General features: G+C 39.4%; 1 protein-coding gene across 2 annotated transcripts in view; it reads right to left on the bottom strand.

Moving 5' to 3' along the window:
* ntrk1 (neurotrophic tyrosine kinase, receptor, type 1) overlaps positions 1 to 19,411 on the bottom strand; it is a 40,198-nt gene extending 20,787 nt beyond the window's left edge. Inside the window, exons 1-7 of one of the 2 annotated variants that reach the window (XM_052143839.1) lie at positions 18,873 to 19,411; positions 10,645 to 10,719; positions 10,354 to 10,425; positions 5,086 to 5,154; positions 4,740 to 4,891; positions 2,442 to 2,584; positions 1,966 to 2,104 (exon numbers count right to left, since the gene is read on the bottom strand). In XM_052143839.1, coding sequence (XP_051999799.1) covers positions 1,966 to 2,104; positions 2,442 to 2,584; positions 4,740 to 4,891; positions 5,086 to 5,154; positions 10,354 to 10,425; positions 10,645 to 10,719; positions 18,873 to 19,057 — 835 coding nt within the window. In that variant the 5' untranslated portion in view covers positions 19,058 to 19,411. Of the gene's footprint in view, positions 1 to 1,965; positions 2,105 to 2,441; positions 2,585 to 4,739; positions 4,892 to 5,085; positions 5,155 to 5,313; positions 5,338 to 10,353; positions 10,426 to 10,644; positions 10,720 to 18,872 lie in introns of those variants that run through there. The other variant, XM_052143840.1, reaches the window with a different exon arrangement.
* Positions 19,412 to 21,652: the final 2,241 nt, after the last annotated feature.

Raw genomic sequence — 21,652 nt, 5'->3', positions numbered from 1 at the left:
CTAGATGGATAATGATTTTTTAAATCCAGTACCTGTTCTTTACCATAGCCGTATTCATCCTAATTTTTCCATGAATCAAAGTGCTCCATCTTTACAGTAAACCTGTTGACCTGTTATAAATAATAAATCCCTGTCTGTTTAGGGGACCTAACCACAAGAGGCACTTGAGAGCTTGTTGAAGGTGAGATACAGGAAATGGTTCTTTTAGCCAGGAGAACATGCTGATGCGCGCAGCCTGGTCACTGCTCCATAACCATTTCACTGCTCTTAACCTGTGACCCTTCCTCTAGAAAGTGCTTAGCATGGAGAATCACAGTCATTTGTGTCATAACCGCATTTTACATTTGAAAAACTGTCCTCATTACACGGCCCTGATGTTAACTGTCGAGCAACATTTTGAACCGTCTTTGAACTCCTTTAATTGTCGTAGTCAGAACGAATTAAATAATTGAATTCAGTAATCGGGTTGCGGTTAAGATAGGTGGCCGAAGGTGAATTTCATCAGCTGGACGGAGCTACAGTTAGCAATAAGTACGCTAAGATCATAACTAACGCTAGGGAATTATATTATCGATTACTGTCTGGATCTAATAAAAGAGGCTTACAACAGATCTGAATTATGCTACGGCAGCACCTGCGCACAGAGATGTGCTGCAGGATTTCATGAGTGCATTGCTATAAGTATCCTGCTAATTTACGAGCTAATTAAGCAGTGTTCGCCAACGAACCGTTGTCCACCAGTAAAATTACTCTGATTGACTGGCAGCTAACACACTTGCTGTCTGCCAATCAATCCTCACAATTATATTTCCGGACTATGGGGGAGAGAAATCCATTAGCAGAGAACAAACAAGATGTGAAGACGGTTATCATCCCATTTTCCTGACAGTCATTATCGCTCCCCTGATGACTATACATTTGTCTGAAGTCAAACACTGTTTTTCCTTTTTCTGATGAGGAGGTGATAAACTCTGATAATTGCGGTATGGACTGTGGTCATATGGGAGGATTTTAGATGGAAAAACTTGACCGTTGCGATATTATAACCGTTGTCAAGTGTCCTGTGTGCCCACATTGGATGGTGGATTTGGTTTGAGGAACCTCAAACCAGGGTTTCAAACTGCAAATCTTGCAAATCTTGTGTCCGTCTGCCCTGTTTTCTAATTGTTTTTCTATGTAAACATGCACTAAATGGACATCTTTTACCATTACAACATTTCTTGCTGTTTTTTTAAGCATCTCACAAAGATTTTATGTCAAGTTAAACACAGGTAAACTTTTAAAAGAATGTCCCGAGTACGTTTTTTTTTTTTCATTCCGTTGTGCTCCATCTAGCTTTTTAATCGCAAAAATGCATCCTGTGTTAATGGACCCATAGTTGGTTAGCCTTAGTTTGTACGTTTCGGGCATAACTGGGTTTGAGTAGTCAGATACGTTGTTTTGATTTGCTTTGTTTGATGTTGTTTTCATGATGGGTTTCACTTCCCTGGCATTTACATGCACACCAATACACTGATAACTACCAAAAATCAGCTTCATGCAAGAAAACCGTGATTACGTGAGATTTTAAGTCAACTAATTATTCTCTTCTTTTGGCACGGAAGCTTAAACAGGCATGCGCACAATACTTGTGCACGTCGAATAACCCTGTAAGAACCCCGGTAAAAGTGTTTACATGCAACGCGAAATCGGGGTATGAAAAAAAAGACGTGCCGATCGTTTTGATAAAGGTAATCCATTTAATGGGTTCACATGACCACACACACATTGTTAACTTACTAAGCATAATCGATGTAAGACCATCCATGTAAACATACTCAATGCGTCCTGTGAGAACAGGTACATTAGTTGGTTAGTCAGATGTGTCAGCTGTGTTGTACCTGGACATGATGTACAAGTACAATTTTCTCTGGCTAACAAGTAAGCTACACTCAAAACACCAGACCCTGGAGTATTTTGGCTTACATTCGATGTCCAGTTGCATCATAGCCTCTCCCAGACCAGCTCGATTCTCTGCCTCACAGGTGAGGTTGTGCAGATTATCTGCAGAAGACACGTTCCACAAATGGAGCACCAACTCCAGGGTTGAACCCCAGGTTCCTCGCTGTGGACAAGGATGGACGAAGTCAAGATTTAGCTGACTGACATAAGATTTCCTTTGTTTGAAAAAGTTATTGCCCTTTGAGCTTAGTGGTGGGTTTAGAGTAACCCTAACTCTAAACCCATCACTAAGCTCAAAGGGCAATAACTGGTTGAAAAAATTTTGTTCAAGCCCCAGCTTAATGACAGACCCTATCTTTAAAACCTTTATTGTTGGTTAGGGTTAGGAAAGCTGTTCCAATACCCGCAATGTCCTTCCTAGGTACTGTATATCATGTCCTGCCATGGATAACATAACATTTAAAAAAATACTATGTTCATATGGAAATAGTGGTATGTACCTCTATGGTCCAATTGGACTGTAGCTGTTCTGATCTCCAGCTGACACTAGGTGTGGGAACTCCAGTCACCTGGCATATAAATGTCATATTTCCACCTTCCTGAGTGGTCAGTGTGGATGAGTGGACTGTGACCTCAGGAATAGCTGCAAACCAGAAAAGTAGCAAAAAGAGGGACATTTTTGTCATTTTTCCACTTTCATTTATAAGAACAGTGAGACAGGATGGGAAATGATGGGAAGCAAGTCAGGAAATATCATGAGCAGGATTCAAACCTGTGCTGCCTGCATCAGAACCATAGCTCAGTGTATTAGAGCATGTGGGCTAAACACTAGGCCATAATATGTGAGTACACTAGAGGTCTTCACGGGTCCAAAAATGTGTGCCCAAACCCGAAGAGACCCGGAAATGTGCTATCCAGAACCGACCCAGATGCATCTATTATTTGAGTTTGGACCCGGACCCGTGCAGAACCGAGAAATACCATAAATGTACTACCTGAAACCGACTCGGACAAGTCTATTATTTAAAATCTGGACCCGGACCCGGCCGGGACACACAGATCTGATTGAACCCGATCGGCACAGATCCCACAGCTAATTGCTATTAACAAGTAACGTACAAGTTGTGAAAATAAACCTTTGTGTCTTACCTACTGTAACGTTAGTAGCCTTCTCTCCTGTACCTGACCGCGACGCATACAATCCATCCTCCTTGCCAAGAAAGATGGCATAATAACATCCATGTTGTTCCTCTCTTGCTGATTGAAAGAGCATGTGTAATCCTCTCATTATTTCAGCATCAAAAGTCCAATTGCGGTCACGGTGGCGGATGGCAAACGTAACTTTGCAGCTTTGCAGTTTTTTGTATCTCGCATAATATGATAACTTCCACTGTTTGCCCTTTTGAACTATAACAACGATTGCTCGTTCAGTGCCACGGCCGCTGATGTTAGCATCCCTAATTTGCTGTCATCTGTGCTCTCTGAGATGTGTCTGACCATAGATTTTAGAAATACAAAGCGAACAAACTCCAACCACAATATCTCAAAAGTCGCGCCGATGCCAATAATGCCCTTCGGTTTACGTCATCTGTCAAACACCGATATGGCGGAATAAGTCCCGCCTTCTAAATAAAAGAGACAATCGTCAATTGGTAAAATCATCACGTCACTGCAGATGTTAAACAGACCCGGGACGTACAAGAATGGAACCCGTCCCAGGCCCGGCTGACCGTTTAAAATATGGACCCGAACCAGTACGGGTCCCAGGTCAGGTCCCGGGTCCTCGAGTTTGGGTGGACCCGTAAAGACCTCTAGAGTACACTGTATATAAATACTAGAGTGCATATAAAAATGTAATGTCAATATGATTAAAGGAGTGTTGATGGTTCAAAACAAGTTAAGCTCATTTGACAGCATTTGTGGCATAATGTTGATTACCACAAATAATTTATTTGAACTCTTCCTTTGTTAATAAAAATAAAAAAAGAAGCAAAAATTGTTGTTACTGTAAGGCACTTACAACGGAAGTGAATGGAGCCAGTGCATAAACATTAAAATACACACTGTTAAAAAGTATAGCCACAAGATTTAAACATAATGCGTGCTTAACATGATTTTAGTGTGATAAAATGTCGTACTAACCTGATCTGTGTAAAGTTATATCCTGTTTTACAACTTTGTTGCCATGACGACAGAAGGGCGGTTAACAATGTAATCCTGGTAAGCCATTTTATCATTCTAAAATCATGTAGAACAGAGGTTTTACCATGCTAATATCATGTTAACATGTATAATGTTTACGTTTTGAGGCTATACTTTTGAAACAGTGTGCATTTAATTTTTTATGGACTGGCCCCATTCACTTCCATTGTAAGTGCATTACTGTGACTGCGATGTTTGCTCACTTTTTATTTAAATAAACAAGGGATAGCTCAAAATTATTTTCTTTGGTAATCAACATTATGCTGTTGATTGAGCTTAACTTGTATTGAACCCAGAGCATTCGTTCAAATACACAATGGTTTTACTGTAAAAGCAGATTGCTCTCTAGTTTGAAAACCTGATTTTCATTAATGCATTCAGTTTATTTTGTGTCCATCTATACATAAACACAAACACAGGTAAACAAACACATGCATGCATAATATTCTCACACAAAGCAAGTAGATATGTGACAATTGGAACAAGTAGTGCACATAATGGTTGCACAAAGTATTTACACAGATTCATTCTGCATGCATTCTCTGAATGAGGCCCTTTACTTTGAAATAAGTTTCATTCCAAACAGTCCCACTTACTGCAGTTGTCCATTTCAAATGAATCCAGCTGAATGCTGGTGCCATTGTAAATGCAGTTCTGTTGGGATTCGATATCTCCTTGTCTTTTTCTATGCCATTGCTGAAGCCAATAAATATCACATGAGCAGGTGAGCGGATTATCCCTCAAAATTCTACCCAACAAAAGAGAGAGATAACAATTCTTATGCTTCTTTCTTGCTTTCAACAAAGCAAGCAGTTGAATTATGTGCACAGAGAGCTCAAATCTATTGAAATTCTCACAGAGGTAAATTGTTTACATTTTCACAGAGTGGAAGATATGTGAACATTTCAGCACAGCAGTACAAAAGTATAGTTTGCTACTCACAGACTCAATAGAGGAACAGAGTGGAACACCCTCCAACCGATGTGCATCAGAAAATTAGAAGCCAGATTTCTGTAAAATAAGTCATCCAATAGAGATGAGAAATTTGAGACACTTTTTGCATTCATTCAATTCCACTGGCTCTCTTATACAATATTTATACAAGCCTTTTAAGTAGTTACTGACCGACAGTCCATTTACTATGAAAATATTTACAAAATGGATAGTTACAGTTCTTAAATTTGGCTGGGTGAGTTTGAAGCGCAGATTTCAAAGTTCAGGTTATGCGCACCTATGACCACACATTCTGTATTAACCCAGCAAAAGCAGAATTTCCCCTTAATTTTAGCATATGGTTCCCATTTGGTTATTTTTTGGGAACCAATTACTAACTTTCTAGGACTTTTTTTTTTTTTTAAATGATAGTTAAACAAATGTTCCCAGAATGTTGCATTGAGGTTTTTGTGCAATAACCTAAAAAGAACCTTTCCAGAACGTTCTCTAATGTTATTTTTAGGTTATTTTTTAAAAACCATAAACTAATCTTCTGAAAATATTGCAGGGTGGGTTTTATGCAGCAACCTAATAAAGAAACATATACAGAATGTTCTAAAATGGTTATTGTTTAGGTTATATTTCTTTATATTATGAGCAAATCTTCCCAGAATGTTGCAGGGAGGTTTTTGTACATCAACATTTTAAGAACCTTTACAGAAAATTCTGTAATGGATTTATTTTATTTTTTTGGAATGCCCAATTTCCAATGTGCTCTAGGTCCTCGTGGTGGCGTAGTGACTCGCCTCGATCCGGGTGGCGGAGGACGAATCTCAGTTGCCTCCACGTCTGAGAACGTCAATCCGCACATCTTATCATGTGGCTTGTTGAGCGTGATACCGCGGAGACCTAGTGCGTGTGGAGGCTCCACGCTATTCTCCATGGCATGCACACACAACACACCACACTCCCCACCGAGAGCTAGAACCACATTATGGCAACCACGAGGAGGTTACCAACGTGACTCTACCCACCCTAGCAATCGGCCAATTGGTTGCTTAGGAAGCCTGACTGGAGACACTCAGCACACCCTGGATTCAAACTTGCGACTCCAGGTGTGGTAGTCAGTGTCTTTACTTGCTGAGCTACCCAGGCCGCCTTCTAATGGTTATTTTAACATTTTATTTATATAACCATAAACTAACATTCCCAGAACTTTATTTTGCAGTATTTTGTTTATTTAGAGTCCCACAGACACCCTACACCAACTAACCTTACAAAAGTTAACCATGGTTTTACTACATTAATCATAGTATCACAATAGTATTTTGTAGTAAAAATTATAGTAAACCACAAAATTAAACATGGTTACTATATTACCACCATATTACTGTAGTAACACCTCACTGTATAACATTTCTGTAAAAGACTGTAAAAATGCTACAGAAAAAAACGTTAATTGATTATCGAGTGTTATCTAAAATATACCGTAAAAATGTGTAATATGATATTTATATTTAAAAGTTTTTACAATAAAATTATTTCAATTTTCCAGATGTATAAAGTATGATTTTCTTGTATAATTAATGGTAATTAAGATCCATTTACATTATGTTTAACAAGCGAGTATATGTGCTTTTTACAGTACATTATTGTTAAAATTACTGTAAAAAAAAAAACACAATTCCCTGCATGACCCAACATATTTCATTATATTTTATGGGAATAGTTATGTTTCTTCTTAATTTTAATATCAATTACGTACATCGAGCTGTTCTGTTTTATATGTAAAGTGCTTAAGTTCATGTTTACTGCGTTATTTAAATTGTGTTACCTGTTACCCTGATGGTGTTTAGTGTTTGTGCGTCTCTACATGTTTATTGGTCATTGCTCCTGGAAGAGCCACTATTGGTGAACTTCATGTCATCAATTTTATGGTGAATAACAATACCTTAAAAAAGTAAAAAGCAGATTTGTACAGTTTCATAAGGTTAATATCAAGTTTATGATGTTTATTATTTTTTTTACTGTACATTAACTGACTTTTGCCAGCGTGGTCATGCAATTTCCAAAAGTTTTAAACTGTAAAATATACAGGTTGTTCTGTAAAGTTATATACATTTTTACTGTATTTTTTACATAATTATTCTGGCAACCACAGCTGCCTGTTTTTTTTACAGGATTTGTTAACAGTGCATGGTTAATTGCATTAAAACTATGGATTTTTTGTTGTTTATGGAATATCGTCCATTTGACAAAAAAAAAAAAAAACATTCACATCATCTTAACCCACACTATGCCATTGCAGTATAGCATATAGGTGCAGTTTGTCTTTCATTTCTGTGTTTCCACCATTGTATTTGAGTGCAAATCGCAGTGCTACTATGCTAGTAGACATACAGGATTGGAACAGCATTAAAAGAATTAATTGGTTGCAGAATTAGAATTTAGGCTGAACTATTCCTTTAATACTTAGGGTTAGGGGTTTGTCCACGTCCCTAACCCCAAATTTTAGCAATAATAATAGTGATGATTGCCTTAGCAAGCACCACTGGTATGATTCATTACTGACAGATACTGCCGACAGATACTGGCCCGCATTTCTCTGTATTGGCTGACAAATGGGCTCAAGTTTAATCAGCAGAATTAAATTGTTCTGTTTTATATAAACAAGGAGCCAAAACAGGTTTTACTAAGTGCAAGTGCAAAGGGAACGAATGAACGAAAGGCCTGTGTGTTGACCAAATCACAGTTTAAAAGCCATGTTTTGAATACAGAAAACATCTTAAAGCTATAGTTCACCCTAACACAAAAGTAGATGTTGCACAGAATGTTAGCCTCAGTCACCATTCAATTTCATTGCATCTCTTTCCATACAATGAAATGAATTGTGACTGAGGCTGTCAGTTCCCAACATTATGCTTGGAACATTTTTGGAACAATTATTTTGGGTATATCTCCACGGTTTCTGATTCAGAGACATTTACAAAGTGTTTTCTTCTTATATAATTGTCTTTGTAAGACTTGGAAGCTGGACACAAAAGCTAAACGAACATAGAGATGACAGCCGATAGGGACAATAATAGCTTCACTGATTTGGATTCTCTGTGGCAGGGCTAATGGGGCCAACAAGGGTTCAAATACTTGTTTTTGCTACTTCCAAAAGTTCATGTCAGATGGGTCGGCCATTGGGGCCTATCTATTACAGCTCGATTCCACCATAGGGAGAGTATGTCTGAGAAGAGCAGCTGCCATATCATACTGGCCTCGAGGGAAAGGGACAGGCCATGGATTAACGAACCAAACGGGGCAAGAAAGCGATGGATGGGTCGCCAGGCTAATAAACTATAGACTCATTTATAATTGTAATTTTTCATACTGTATATCCCCCCAACATGTATTGCTTGGATCTGAGAGACACATCTGTTCATGCACAGCCCTCTGTGAAATATTGATTGTGTGATAATGGACCTTAGTGGAGTGTATTTATTATGCATCAGTTGTCAATAATACGCCAAAGTGGGAGAGTAAAAGGTGACTGCTGGATATGTTCTCATGTTTCCCCAGAACCCCCCTCCAACCCCCCCCCAGTGTGACCGCTTTCCCCCACATCAACAACAGTGGGCATGTCGCACACACTGTGAGATAACGATTACAAGATAGTGGAGATAAGGGTCAACAACCTTTGGTAGCGGAGCGTAAATGTCATTAGAGTTTTGTTGACATGTGGCACTTGGAAATCTTCCATTTAAGCAGGAAATTTGGCTCGTTTACTCAAAAAAATCCATGATATAAAGATAGTGATGCTTCTGTATTGAATTATGGAATAACAATACATCTGTATTTTTTTTATGTTACGTAAGGTGTAATCTACATGAAGCGGACTCTGAAGGGGTTTATTTTGCGATAATGACTGGCCGACTGTAGCTTATTGATGCTTATTACATGGTTACATACCAAATAAGTAATTAAATGGATATGAAAAAAATGGTGAGTCGAAATTTCAACATTATTATTACAACAAAATTCCTTCGCTGGGTTGCGTCAGAGATCTGTTGGTGTTTACATTGCAAAAATGTCCATGCTCATTATCTGGCTTATTACACGACTGCTTGCCAAATAAATGGACATGAAATATTGATTTAAGTTTAAATTACTTTATTAGATTACTTGTGGAGCTCACACAGTGATACGGAAAGAAGGAAAGATGACTCACATTACCTGGATGACCAGTGAAATATCACTTTATCTCTAGATGTGCGGTCATTATTCAGAAACATCAGACTGCTGAAAGACGCGATTGACCAACCTGAATCGAGTATTCTTCTTTAAAGACTACTTTATATTCTATATATTCTCGTTTCAATGCAAGTTAAGCTTAATCGACAGCATCTGTGGCATAATGTTGATTACCACAAAAAAAAAAAGAAACAAAAAATGGACTCTCAACTTTTCGTTTAAAAAAAGCAAAAATCAAGGTTATAGTGAAGCGAATGAGTGAATGAGGTAAAATTTTGGACGTTTTAATGGCAGAAATGTGAAAATTAGACTTTTATTAAAGCACTTACATTAATTGTGTTAAAACTTGTGTATGGAGTGGTGGTGGCGTAGTGGACTAAAGCACATAACTGGCAATCAGAAGGTCGCTGGTTCGATCCCCACAGCCACCACCATTGTGTCCTTGAGCAAGACACTTAACTCCAGGTTGCTCCGGGGGGATTGTCCCTGTAATAAGTGCACTGTAAGTCGCTTTGGATAAAAGCGTCTGCCAAATGCATAAATGTAAATGTAAATGTATTATTTGAGCTGTAAAGTTGTTTTAGGGTTTAGGGCTTTACATAGTCATAGCAGTGAAGTTCAAAGATTTGCTATAACTTTACACAGAAAAGGTTATTGAGCGATTTTATCACACTAAAATCATGTTTACACACATAATGTTTACGTACCGTGGCTATACCTTTAAAACAATGAGCATTTTAAAGTTCACGGATTGGCCCCATTCACTTCCCTTGTAAGTGTCTCCCTGTAACCCAGATTTTTAAGGGATGAAGTCAAACGTAATTTTTGTGGTAATCAACATTATGCCAAAAATGCTGTCAAATGAGCTTAACATGTTTTGAACTTTTTGAACTTTTTTTAACTGTGAGTTTTTCCGCCTGAGACCAATAAAGCAGCTTCACTCATCACAAGAGAAGAGGGTTTAAAGTGATTGACAGGTACAAGCCTTGAGACCCAAGTGTATTGTGGAAATGCCAGAACGCCTTAAAGAACACTCACACATACTGCAGCTTGAAATTGTGTTGGAAGGCATTTTCAGAGATGTACACCAACCCACAATCTGTTACTGTCCTGAAACACAAACACACACATATACACACAGGTCAACTAGATAACTGATTTTATTGGATGAGTATATATTGTTCCTAATCATACAATTGAAACTAAAAAGATGCTATAAGACTACAAAGCACAGTTATGTACAATGAACAACATCAAGATTTTATTTAAATCTTATGTTATTTGTAAATCTTTATGCAATTCCATTACTATAGTCAGTGTTTTACTTACAAGTTCTTTAATTCTCTGTAGTTGGCGAGGTCTACGTCAGTGATATTCTCCAGGTTGGCTTGACTCTCTATGTAGCTTGAGGGGTGAAATCAAATAACAAGTTATCAGATTATCGAAGGCCTTGTTATCAGTAATTCAACAGCATAATAATATCTAGACTTTTGCATTTCCTAACGAAAATGTGATTGCCTGTGCAAAACTCACTGCCACAATGTTAAGGTTTTGTGGGTGGTTGTCAGAGTGTTGCTGAGTTGTTGCTATTTGGTTGCTAGGGTGTTCTGAATGGTTGTTAACTGGGCCAAGTACAATAAGCCCCACCAAGAGTCTCTGTGATATTGTAGATATGATTTTTCTGCCGATTCTATCATCTGCCAGGCAAAAAAACAGATTGCTTATAAAAAATGATTTTATATATATATATAAAATGGAAAGGCAACCACCCAAGTTTCACTCTAAAGACACTTCTTCCTGAAATTGCATGGTAGGAATGTTTAAATGACAATGCTTTCACGATCACTTGACTATTTCACCCCAAAAAAACCTTGAAATGTTTTTTTATTGCAGTGTTGCAGCATCTGAATCCAGGGCTCTGTGAATTTAATTAAATGCTACTTTGCCCGGATAGCCGTTAATATGAGGCATTAGCACCTTAACTGAAGTATTTAAAAAAAAAAAAGTTCAGTCCACTCAAGCCGTTTCTTTGTACAGTATTTATATTTCCTGGAAGAACTAAAGTTTTCTTTAAGAAAAAAGTTGAAATGATCCCTTCATCATGTCTAAGTGAATGAAACAGTGTAAGACAAAAAGTATGTATGAGTTTAAGCACGAGTCATATAAGACCTTTTTGTTGGAATAAGTTAAAGGAATATTCCAGATTCAATACAAATTAAGATCAGTCAGAATTAGTGGCATAATGTGGATTATCACAAAAAATTATTTCGATTCGTCCCTCCTTTTCTTTAAAAAAAAGGTTAAAGGTAGGCACAATGGAAGTAAATGGGGACAATTTTTGGAGGGTTTAAGGCCAGAAATACAAAGCTTATAATTTTATAAAAGCACCTACATTTATTATCTGTTAAAGCTCATGTATTATTTGAGCTGTAAAATTGTTTAAATTGCCATTTTAATTTTTTAGGGTTAGTTGGCATTACATCATCCTGGCACTAAAATCATGTTAACATGCATATTGTTTACGTCTTGTGGCTTTACGTTTGAAAAAGTTAAAATTGTTACGCTTTACTGATTGGCCCCATTCACTTCCATTGTAAGTGCCTTACTGTAAACAAGATTTTTGCTGTTTTTTAAAGAAAAGGAGGGGTAAGTCTAAAATAATTTTTGTGGTAATTAATATTATGCCACAAATGCTGTCGATTGAGATTGCACCCAAAAATGAAAATTCTCTCATGATTTATCGATTTTGTATCGATTTGCTTCTGAAGACATTCATTGATCGACTGAAGTCATGTGGATTACTTTTATGCTGCCTAAATTTGCCTTTGGACTGTCAAACCAGCCCATCTGGAAACAACAATCATTCCATAGTCCAAATCACTGAGATTCATTTTTTTCTCCATTCTGATGGTCAATGTGAACATTAACTCAAGCTCCTGACCCATATCTGCTTGATTGTTTGCACTGCTGCCACATGATTGGCTGATTAGATATTTGCATGGATGATTGTTGGTGCCAGATGGGCTGGTTTGAGTATTTCTGTAACTGCTGATCTCCTGGCATTTTCACACACAACAGTTTCTGCAATTTACTCCAAATGGTGCCAAAAGCAAAAAACATCCAGTGAGCAGCAGTTCTGCAGATGGAAATGCCTTGTTGATATATGAGGTCAACAGAGAATGGCTAGATTGGTACGAACTGACAAAGTCTACGGCAACTCAGATAACCACTCTGTACAATTTTGGTGAGAAGAATATCATCTCAGAATGCTATTCTGAGATGCGGGTTGGTGCTGTTTTGGCTGCAAAAGGGGGACCTACACAATACTAGGCAGGTAGTTTTATTTTTGTGGCTGATCTGTGTATATGGCACTTTCTTCAGTGGAACACAACAAGACCATCATACAATGCAAGTGAATGGTGACTGAGGCTCAGCGGTTAAGGCTCTGGGCTACTGACCAGAAGGTCAGGGGTTCAAGCCTCAGCACTGCCAAGATGTTTGGCCCTTGAGCAAGGCCCTTGACACTATCTGCTCCAGGGCTGCCATATCATGGCTGAGCCTGCACTCTGACCCCAGCTTAGTTGGGATATGTGAAAAAAAAAAAGAATTTCACTGTATATATGCAAATGTACAATGTGTGTCAAAATAAAGGCTTCTTCTTCTAAGAATTGGGCTAAGATATGAACAATGTCTTTTGTAATGTATTAATAGCAAACAAATGTTTGTGTTATGCTAATGGCAAGGACGAGGCGAGAGGCGTGGATCCAAACGCAGTACTATTTATGTTTATTAAACTCAGACAATGATGAAGGAACAACGATGAAAATCAAACATTGGTACAAAAGAAAACAAAACGCAACAGCAGTTTGCTTGCTAACTTTGAATGTAACACATCAACTAACATGCTAACAAACAAACATGAGGGCTATATATACACATGAAGTCTAATGACTAAACGAAAGACAACTGGAAACAATGAGGGATGAAATGAGGAACACAGGCTTGTCGAGGAAGACCAAAATACATTTCAACATATTAGTCCTTGGACACAGAAAGACGTCAAAAAGGGGTTCACACTGTGATAGATGATTTGATTTGTGATTATGAGATCAAGGAGGAGTTGGCAGACGACCAAGAAGCCAAGGAGGAGCCTGCGGATGATCAGGAAGGCCAGGGAGGAGCCTGTGGGAAGGGAGCAGGATCCAGAGGTTTGGGAGGTGGCTCCTGAAAGGCAACTGGTGGATGATCAGAACACCAGGATGGAACTGTCAGGGGGAATACCACTGGTGGTGAAGACCCAGGGGGCGGAGCCGCAGTTGCTTCAGGGAGTTGAGTCTCAGGAAGCAGAGCCGAAGGTGGAGCCGATGGAGGAGCAGGGACTTAAGACTCAAGAGGTGTCAGAGTTGGAACAGCCAGGGTGGAGTGGGCAGAGCCGCAGGAGGAGCAGAGGTCTGAGTCTCAGGAGGAGCCGGAGGTGGAGCATGCAGAGCTGCAGAGTCTCAGGAGAAATGGGCGGAGCTCTTGGAGGAAGAATCACAGGAGGAGCGGACATAACTGGAGGGGCGGCGGAGTCGTGGAAGACTCAGAGAGTGGAGTCGCTGTGGTCAGGAGTGCTGGCAGTAACTGGGAAACGGCCACCGTGGACACTGTCAGTGACAAGGAAATGGCCTCTGTAGTCGTAAACACGGGCAGAGACAGGGGAACGGCCTCCGTGGCCTTGGGCACTGGCAGTGATGGGGAAAGTCCTCCATGGCCGTGGGCACTTGCATTGACAGGGGAATGACCTCCATGGCCGTGGGCAGTGGCAGTTACAGGGGAACGGCCTCCATGGTCATGAACACGGGCTGTGACAGGGGAATGGCCTCCATGGCCAGGAACACTGGCAGTGACTGGGGAATGGCCTCCATGGTCTTGAACACAGGCAGTGACAGGGGAACGGCCTTCGTTGCCGTGGGCACTGGCAGCGACTGGGGAGTAGGAGCCCTTTTCTTCCACTTCTTCCGGATGGCCATGAGCACTGCTGTGGGAGGCTCGGAAGGCAGAGCCATGGGAGGCTCGGAAGGCAGATCTGTGGGAGGACGTTGGCTCGTAGGCATAATGAGATACTCTACTGCATGAGTGTAGTCCTCCTCCATCGCTCCTACAATGAAGGCTTATCCACAGTTTTTTTTTGCCAGATCAATAAATTGGGCCAGGGTCCATAAGGCATGAGGGACTTCACTGGCTCATTCAAATCAATCCGGAAAACATCCTTCAATGCCACATCACTGAAATCAACCTCATTGGCCACCTCACAGAATTCACTCACATAATCCTCCAGTGAGTTTTACTGCTGGATCCATGTTTTAGGGGTCGTTTCTTCTGTTATACTAATAGGAAGGACAAGGCGAGAGGTGTCGATCCAAACGCAGTACTATTTATGTTTATTAAACTTAGAAGATGATGAAGAAGGAACAACGATGAAAATCAAACAAAAACAAAACAAAAGGAAACAAAACACAACAGTAGTTGTGGCTAACTTTGAATGTACCATACATCAGCTAACAAACAAACAAGAACCGACGAAGACTTATTGAAACATGAGGGCATTATATACACATGAAGTCTAATGACTAAAAGAGAGAGACAGCTGGAAATAATGAGGGATGAAATCAGAAAAACAGGCTTTACGAGGAAGACCAAAATACATTTCAACATAAGAGTCCTTGGATACAGAAAGACAACAAAAAGGGGTTCACACTGTGACACCCAGAGAGCTTTAATGCAATTACAGAGCAGGTGGATTGGCATCTCAAACTGCTTTGCCTTATTGAATGGAGTCGAGTGGGTAATATATCATCTATTGTTTTCAGCAGGGCATTTGCTAGCAATTCACAAAATGGAATCTACAACATGATTAATGATGAATTTCTGCCGCTGGTATGTAGGTAATGGTTGCTTGTTTTCCTCCCTGGTAGAAGCAGTGTTCCTCTGTACTGTGCCCAGCTCACTAATACAGTGAAATGATGCAATTTGTGCTGGCTCAAAGTGTTCGGTGTAAGAGTCGCACTTATTGATTGAATGCTTGTAGTAAATGTACAGACTCTACTGCAGTTCAGTGCATGATAATTGGGCAGGTGTACTGTTGGTAGACACACAACAGACAGGTGCCAAGGACAAACTCTTGTTAAATTTAACATAATTTTTTTTTTTTTTAAACGGCAGCTGTGGTTGCTAAAACTTCACCATAAAATTGTATTTATAACATTTTAGGCATTTTTGGTGCCTGCATGTTTTACAGTTATTAACTGTATAATGAAATTATATATTGTTAAAGGGATGAATGTTAAAGGGATTAAAAGATGAAATTCTGTCATCATTCACTCACGCCTATGTTGTTACAAACCCGTATGACTTTCTTCCTATAAATGTCTTTTCTATAAATGTTAGTACCAGTCACCCTTCACTTTCATTGCAATTTTTTTCATCCATTGAAAGTGAATGGTGACTATGGCTGTCAATGAATACCAGATTTTATTTTTGGGTGAACTGTCCCTTTAAATAAATAACATAAAATATAACATTAAACAGCCAAATGCAATGAAGAATAACTTTAAAATTATAAATTAATTATTAAATCTTATTTTTTAATAATACTTATACGTAATATACGTAATACTTTTACAGCATTTTTTAATCTTGGTTAATGTTAATTTCAACATATTCTAATAAATTTTTTATATTAAAAGATGTATATATTAACATTAGTTAATGCGTAATGAACTAACAATGAAAAATTTTACATTTATAAATTAACATTAAGCAAGATTTTTTTTAAATGCTGTAAAAAGTTTTATTTATTGTTAGTTTATGATCCCTAATACATTAATGTTAACGAATCGAAACTTATTGTAAACTGTTACCCAATAATGTATTGAATTTGATCAATTATTAACCGAGTCAAACTATTTACATATTTAGAGCCTGAAAGTAAATGAATTGTCTTTTTAAATATAATAGCATTTTTCAATAACGGTAATGATCCAGAACTTAACAGTTAACCAATTAACAGCTTTTTACAGTAGAATATTTACAATTAAAATTACATTTTCTACAGTTAAGTATTAGAAAGAAAGAATGAATGAGAGAGAAAGAGAGACAGCTTGTATGAGGTTATATGGTGCCACTATATTAGTGCCATAATGATATTAACACTTTATTCTGAAAGAAGAATGAAAAACAGATCTCAGCAGATCAGTTTAGCAACATTGTGGCTACATTTACATATATACCTATATATAGTTTATGCAATAATTAGATTAAAATGCTTACATGATTTGGGCCAACCAATTAAATCCTGTTTACATGTTACTTGCCATTACTCTGATTATTTGCTGAGAAATTTGATATTTTAATGATTTTTTTTATAAATTTATATTATTACAAAAAAATTACTTGTTGCAAATATGTCTCTTTAAATACAGCTTGGCACAAGAAAATTAGTCAGTCAGTTTGTGAGTCTTTTTGAATGATTTATTAAAAGAACAACTTCGGGGCCGGGGTAGCTCAGCAAGTATTGATGCTGACTACCAACCCTGGAGTCGCGAATTCCAATCCAGGATGTGCTTAGTGAATCCAGCCAGGTCTCCTAAGCATCCAAATTGGCCCAGTTGCTAGGGAGGGTAGATTCACATGGGCAGGGCTGGACTGGCATACCAGGCATTTTCCCGGTGGGCTGACGCACTTTGGGGCCGATCAGGGACGGACTGGTCAGCGGGAGAATGGAGCGGGCCGGTGGGTCGGCCGCGAAACGTGCCGAATGGGCCGCGATAAGCAAAAATGAGCCACCGCATTATGCAGAACGGAACACAAAACGGCACCGCGTTATCCAGAAAAGGACAACTTTTGGGCCAGTTGTCATGTAAAATTCCAGCCCGATTTCTCTTCCCAGTCCAGCCCTGCACATTGGTTAACCTCCTCATGGTTGCTATAATGTGTAATTTTCGATCTCGGTGGGGCGCGAGCTGAGTTGTGCGTGGATGCCACGGAGAATAGCATGGGCCTCCACACGTGCTACGTCTCCACGGTAACACGCTCAACAAGCCACGTGATAAGATGCAGGGATTGACGGTCTTAGACATGGAGGCAACTGAGATTTGTCCCCCGCCACCCAGATTTAGTCGAGTCACTACGCCACAACGAGGACTTAGAGAGCATTGGGAATTGGGCATTCCAAATTGAGGAGAAAAAGGGGAAAAAAAAGAACCACTTCAAAAGAGTCATTTTCGACTACACTGGATGCGCTGTATGTTTTGATTCACTAAAAATAATCAATTCATTAGAGTCATTTGTTTGTCAGCCTACACTAGTTGCTCTGTCTGTTTTGATTCACTAAAAAGAATCGGATCGTAAGAGTAATTTGTGTGTGAATCGGAATACACGCGATGGATGTTGTTGTGTTTCGCTCGTAAGCACCAACTAATTTCAAAGAAGTGTTTCTTCCTATTATTTTGCGGCATATGGTATTTTTTTTTATCTCCCCAGCATTCAATTCAGACTACAAATGGACATTCACAACTCGGTAAAATCTGTTTTCTTCTGCCACTGCTGTAAAATGGTGCATGGAACTGCCGTTTTACATGAAGACGAAAAGTAAGTGCAGCTTTTACTTTTTCGTTATGTTTTCGAACCTGTGCTTGAGTGGAACATGATCCGTCTGCAGCATTGGTGCAGGCACACTTTGGACAGAGTGGAAAAAATGGGATTAATGTGTTTACATGCCAGTATAAAGCAATTAAATAGGAGTACTGCACATATCTTACTATGATTATCATTACTCTGATTATAAGCATAATTGCAATATAATAATCACAATATTCTGTTTACATGAGCAACAGTTTAGTCGCAGTATTGCCTCAATCACATTATAATCGCATTATGAGAGTACATGTAAATGCAGCCACTGTTAAAACTACTGCACCTCTGGGAACCCTCTGGAATACCGGCTGAGTGTACACATCTATAAAGCTTTGCTGATTTCTCACCATTTCTGAGAATAGATTACGCACCTAACACTCTTAAAAGCACTTAAAGAGAAGCAGCAAACAGCTCAACAGCCATGAGAGTCTCAAAACACCAGCGACTGCGTGAAACAAGTCCGCTTTCCTCCATTCCATAATTAGTTCCCAATGGTTTCGTTGTTTTGGTAAACTCCTGCGTTAATTGTATTAGGTTCCAATTCCACAAAATAAATTAAAATTATACAACCATTAAACACGGGTCTGATAATTGGAGTATTCTACCAGGAAAAAACATCAGTGCAGGACTGTACGAATGCATCTATAAACTACATATCCATATGATCCTGTTTTTCCATTAGAATTCATGTAGGTCACTCGCTTTGATTGAACTCACAACCTGTTCCATCTCATTGCAAGAGAAACTCTTTGAGCACCAGATAACTACAGCTACAAAACATTAACCAGTCTCAACAAGACTCAACTTTCTGTAACTCAAATGGACCATCATGAAGCACATAAAGCTCACCAAACTATCCTCAACAGTCAAACTCAACTCACATTTCGGTGACATTTTCACTCTCCTGTGGTGCCAGCGCCGGGATGTTTGTGATTCCGTCCGCCTCCAGGCATTGCAACATTGCAAAGGAACAGCGACAAGCACCTGGGCATCCACTTTGAGATGGGGCGACCAAGAAGAGAAGTAGTACCACAACCAGGGGTACACTTCGGCCAGCCACTGCCATTGTGTGTCCAAAGGAGTTTGTATCCTGGGGCAGCTCCACTCTCCAGCAAAGACAGCTGTGATTCAAACAGGACCTCTGGAGGAATGGAGAGGCAGCTCTTATCTTGGCCAGCACTCAGGGTTATGATCCCATCCAGGAGCTGAGCTATTGAGCTGTGTAGCAGGGCCCAGGGGAACGTGGGCTGTTACCTCCTCTCCTCTTCTCACTGCCTCCCAGTCCGAGATGGAGAACAGAAGGGGAGGGGCCAAGCAGTCCAATAGTTGAGAGGGAGTGTGAGATTGAGGAGAGCAATGGTCACCAGATACCTCTGTGACACTTGCAGAAGTGAGCTGGGAAGTGAGGCCAGTAAGTTGCAGGAAGACATGAATGGATGTGAAGTGCTCAACCTGTTAGAGCGGATGAACAAGCTCTTATAAGGTCTCTGAGGTGATGCAAGGTGAAAATCAACAAGACCTTTGAGTTTTTGGGGAACAAACAACTCACCACACACCGTAAATATCCCTCCTCTTTGGATGAGGTTCAGATCTTCCAAAGTTTAAAAATACTCTGTGTGAATGGGAGTGAGTTGATATTTCATGTTTAAAATGTACTTAAAGGTACAGTTCAGACAAAAATGAAAATTTTGTCATCACTGACAAACCCGTATGGCTTTCTGTCCTCTATAGAACACAAAATTCCTAAATATATGCTTAGTCTTCTCAACTTAATCTGCCAACATCTTTATCTCAGAATAAATGTGAAGAAATCTAGTTTAAATGACTAGTTAGACTAAGAACAATTTCTCCTAACATTGTGAGAACTTCATCAAGTCCATTCATCAAGTCCATTGCTTGTTCATTTTCGCTAGGGATCGACCGATATTGTTTTTTTTTTGTTTTTTTACCAATTTATTGTCCGATAGCCGAAATGCAGTACCAATTTATTATAGTTTCAGTTCTGCATTTTAACACATCACCTAAAAAAATCATTACACTACAACAACAAAATGCATATTCATAATAAATAGTTCAATAAAAATATATGCTACTTGAAGCAAAATGGCTGTTACGTATATATTTCATAATTAATGCCAAAGGGGGTCTGTGTAGCTCAGCAAGTAAAGACGCTGACTACCTCACCTGGAGTCTTAAGTTCGAATCCAGGGCATGCTGAGTGACTCCAGTCAGGCTTCCTAAGCAAACAAATGGCCGGTTACTAGGGTGGGTATAGTCATGTTGGGCTAACCTCCTCATGGTCACTATAATGTGGTTCTCGCTCTCGGTAGGGCATGTGGATGCCGCAGAGAATAGCATGAAGCCTCCACACATGCTAAGTCTCCACGGTAACGCGGTTAACAAGCCAAGTTATAAGATGCGCGGATTGACTGTCTCAGAAGCGGAGGTGACTGAGATTCGTCCTCTGCCACCCAGCAGTTGTAATAGACAAAATATGAAAGGCCCAGGTATACTTCCTTTTCTGGCATTCCGGATCAGATTACGCCCTTGTCGACCATATACTTTTTTGACCGCTAGCGAATACAAACGCTTTTGATGCATGCACACTAGGACTGCTATATGATACTCTTTTAGAATAGGCTACGGCAGGTGCATGCACCAATGCTATGCACAGACGAGGACTGTCTGCATGTCAAGAAAATCTGGGTTGCATGTGCACAGTCCTGACTGTGCTGATGATGAAATTTGTGTCTCGCATACTGTGCGGGGAGCAATCAGCAATACGGACAACCAAAGTAAACTATGGCCTTCACAGATATGATGCAAAAACAGTTTTTACCTAATTACTCATCATGCACTGCTACACTACTCTGACTTTTGATTGCAGACTTTGATATCTTGGCACATTTGATCAGTTGTATACATTGTTGAGATCTCTTCTGAAGCTCTAGTGGAAACACATTTAAGATTACTGGGATCTTTTTCATTTTACTATACATTTTGTCTGATATTGTCCAAAAGTCCCTCAAAAGAAGTGACAAATGAGATATATAAGAGTATAGAGCTACGATTCATTTAAATATTGTAGTATGAGAAAGGTTTGAGTTTATATTGAAACCTCTGACTTTTGATCAGAGCAAGTCCTAGCACTCACTGTGCACTTTATTAGGAACACTATGGTCCTAATAATGTGCCCATTTTGGTCTTCTGCTGTTGTAGACCTTCGACCTGTTGTGCATTCTGAGATGCTATTCTGCTCACTATAATTGTGCAGAGGGGTTATCTGAGTTAACGGAGCCTTTCTGTCAACTAGAACCAGTCTTGTCATTCTCCGTTGATCTCTCTCATCGACGAGGTGTTTCCATCCACAGAATTGCCGCTCCTTGGATGTTTTTTGTTTTTGGCACCATTCTGAATAAACTCTAGTGATTCTTGTGCATGAAAATCCCAGGAGATCAGCAGTTACAGAAATACTCAAACCAGCCTGTCTTGCACCAACAATCATGCCTCAGTAAAAATCACTGAGATCAAATTTTTGATGGTTGATTTAAACATTAACTGAAACTCCTGACCTGGATCTACATGATTTTATACATTGCACTGATGCTACATGATTGGCGGATTAGATAATCGCACAGATAAGCCAGTTTTACAGTTCCTA

The sequence above is a fragment of the Xyrauchen texanus genome, chromosome 15 (genome assembly GCF_025860055.1).
Source record: "Xyrauchen texanus isolate HMW12.3.18 chromosome 15, RBS_HiC_50CHRs, whole genome shotgun sequence".
Taxonomy (NCBI): domain Eukaryota; kingdom Metazoa; phylum Chordata; class Actinopteri; order Cypriniformes; family Catostomidae; genus Xyrauchen; species Xyrauchen texanus.
This window is presented reverse-complemented; position numbering and strand designations above follow the sequence as displayed.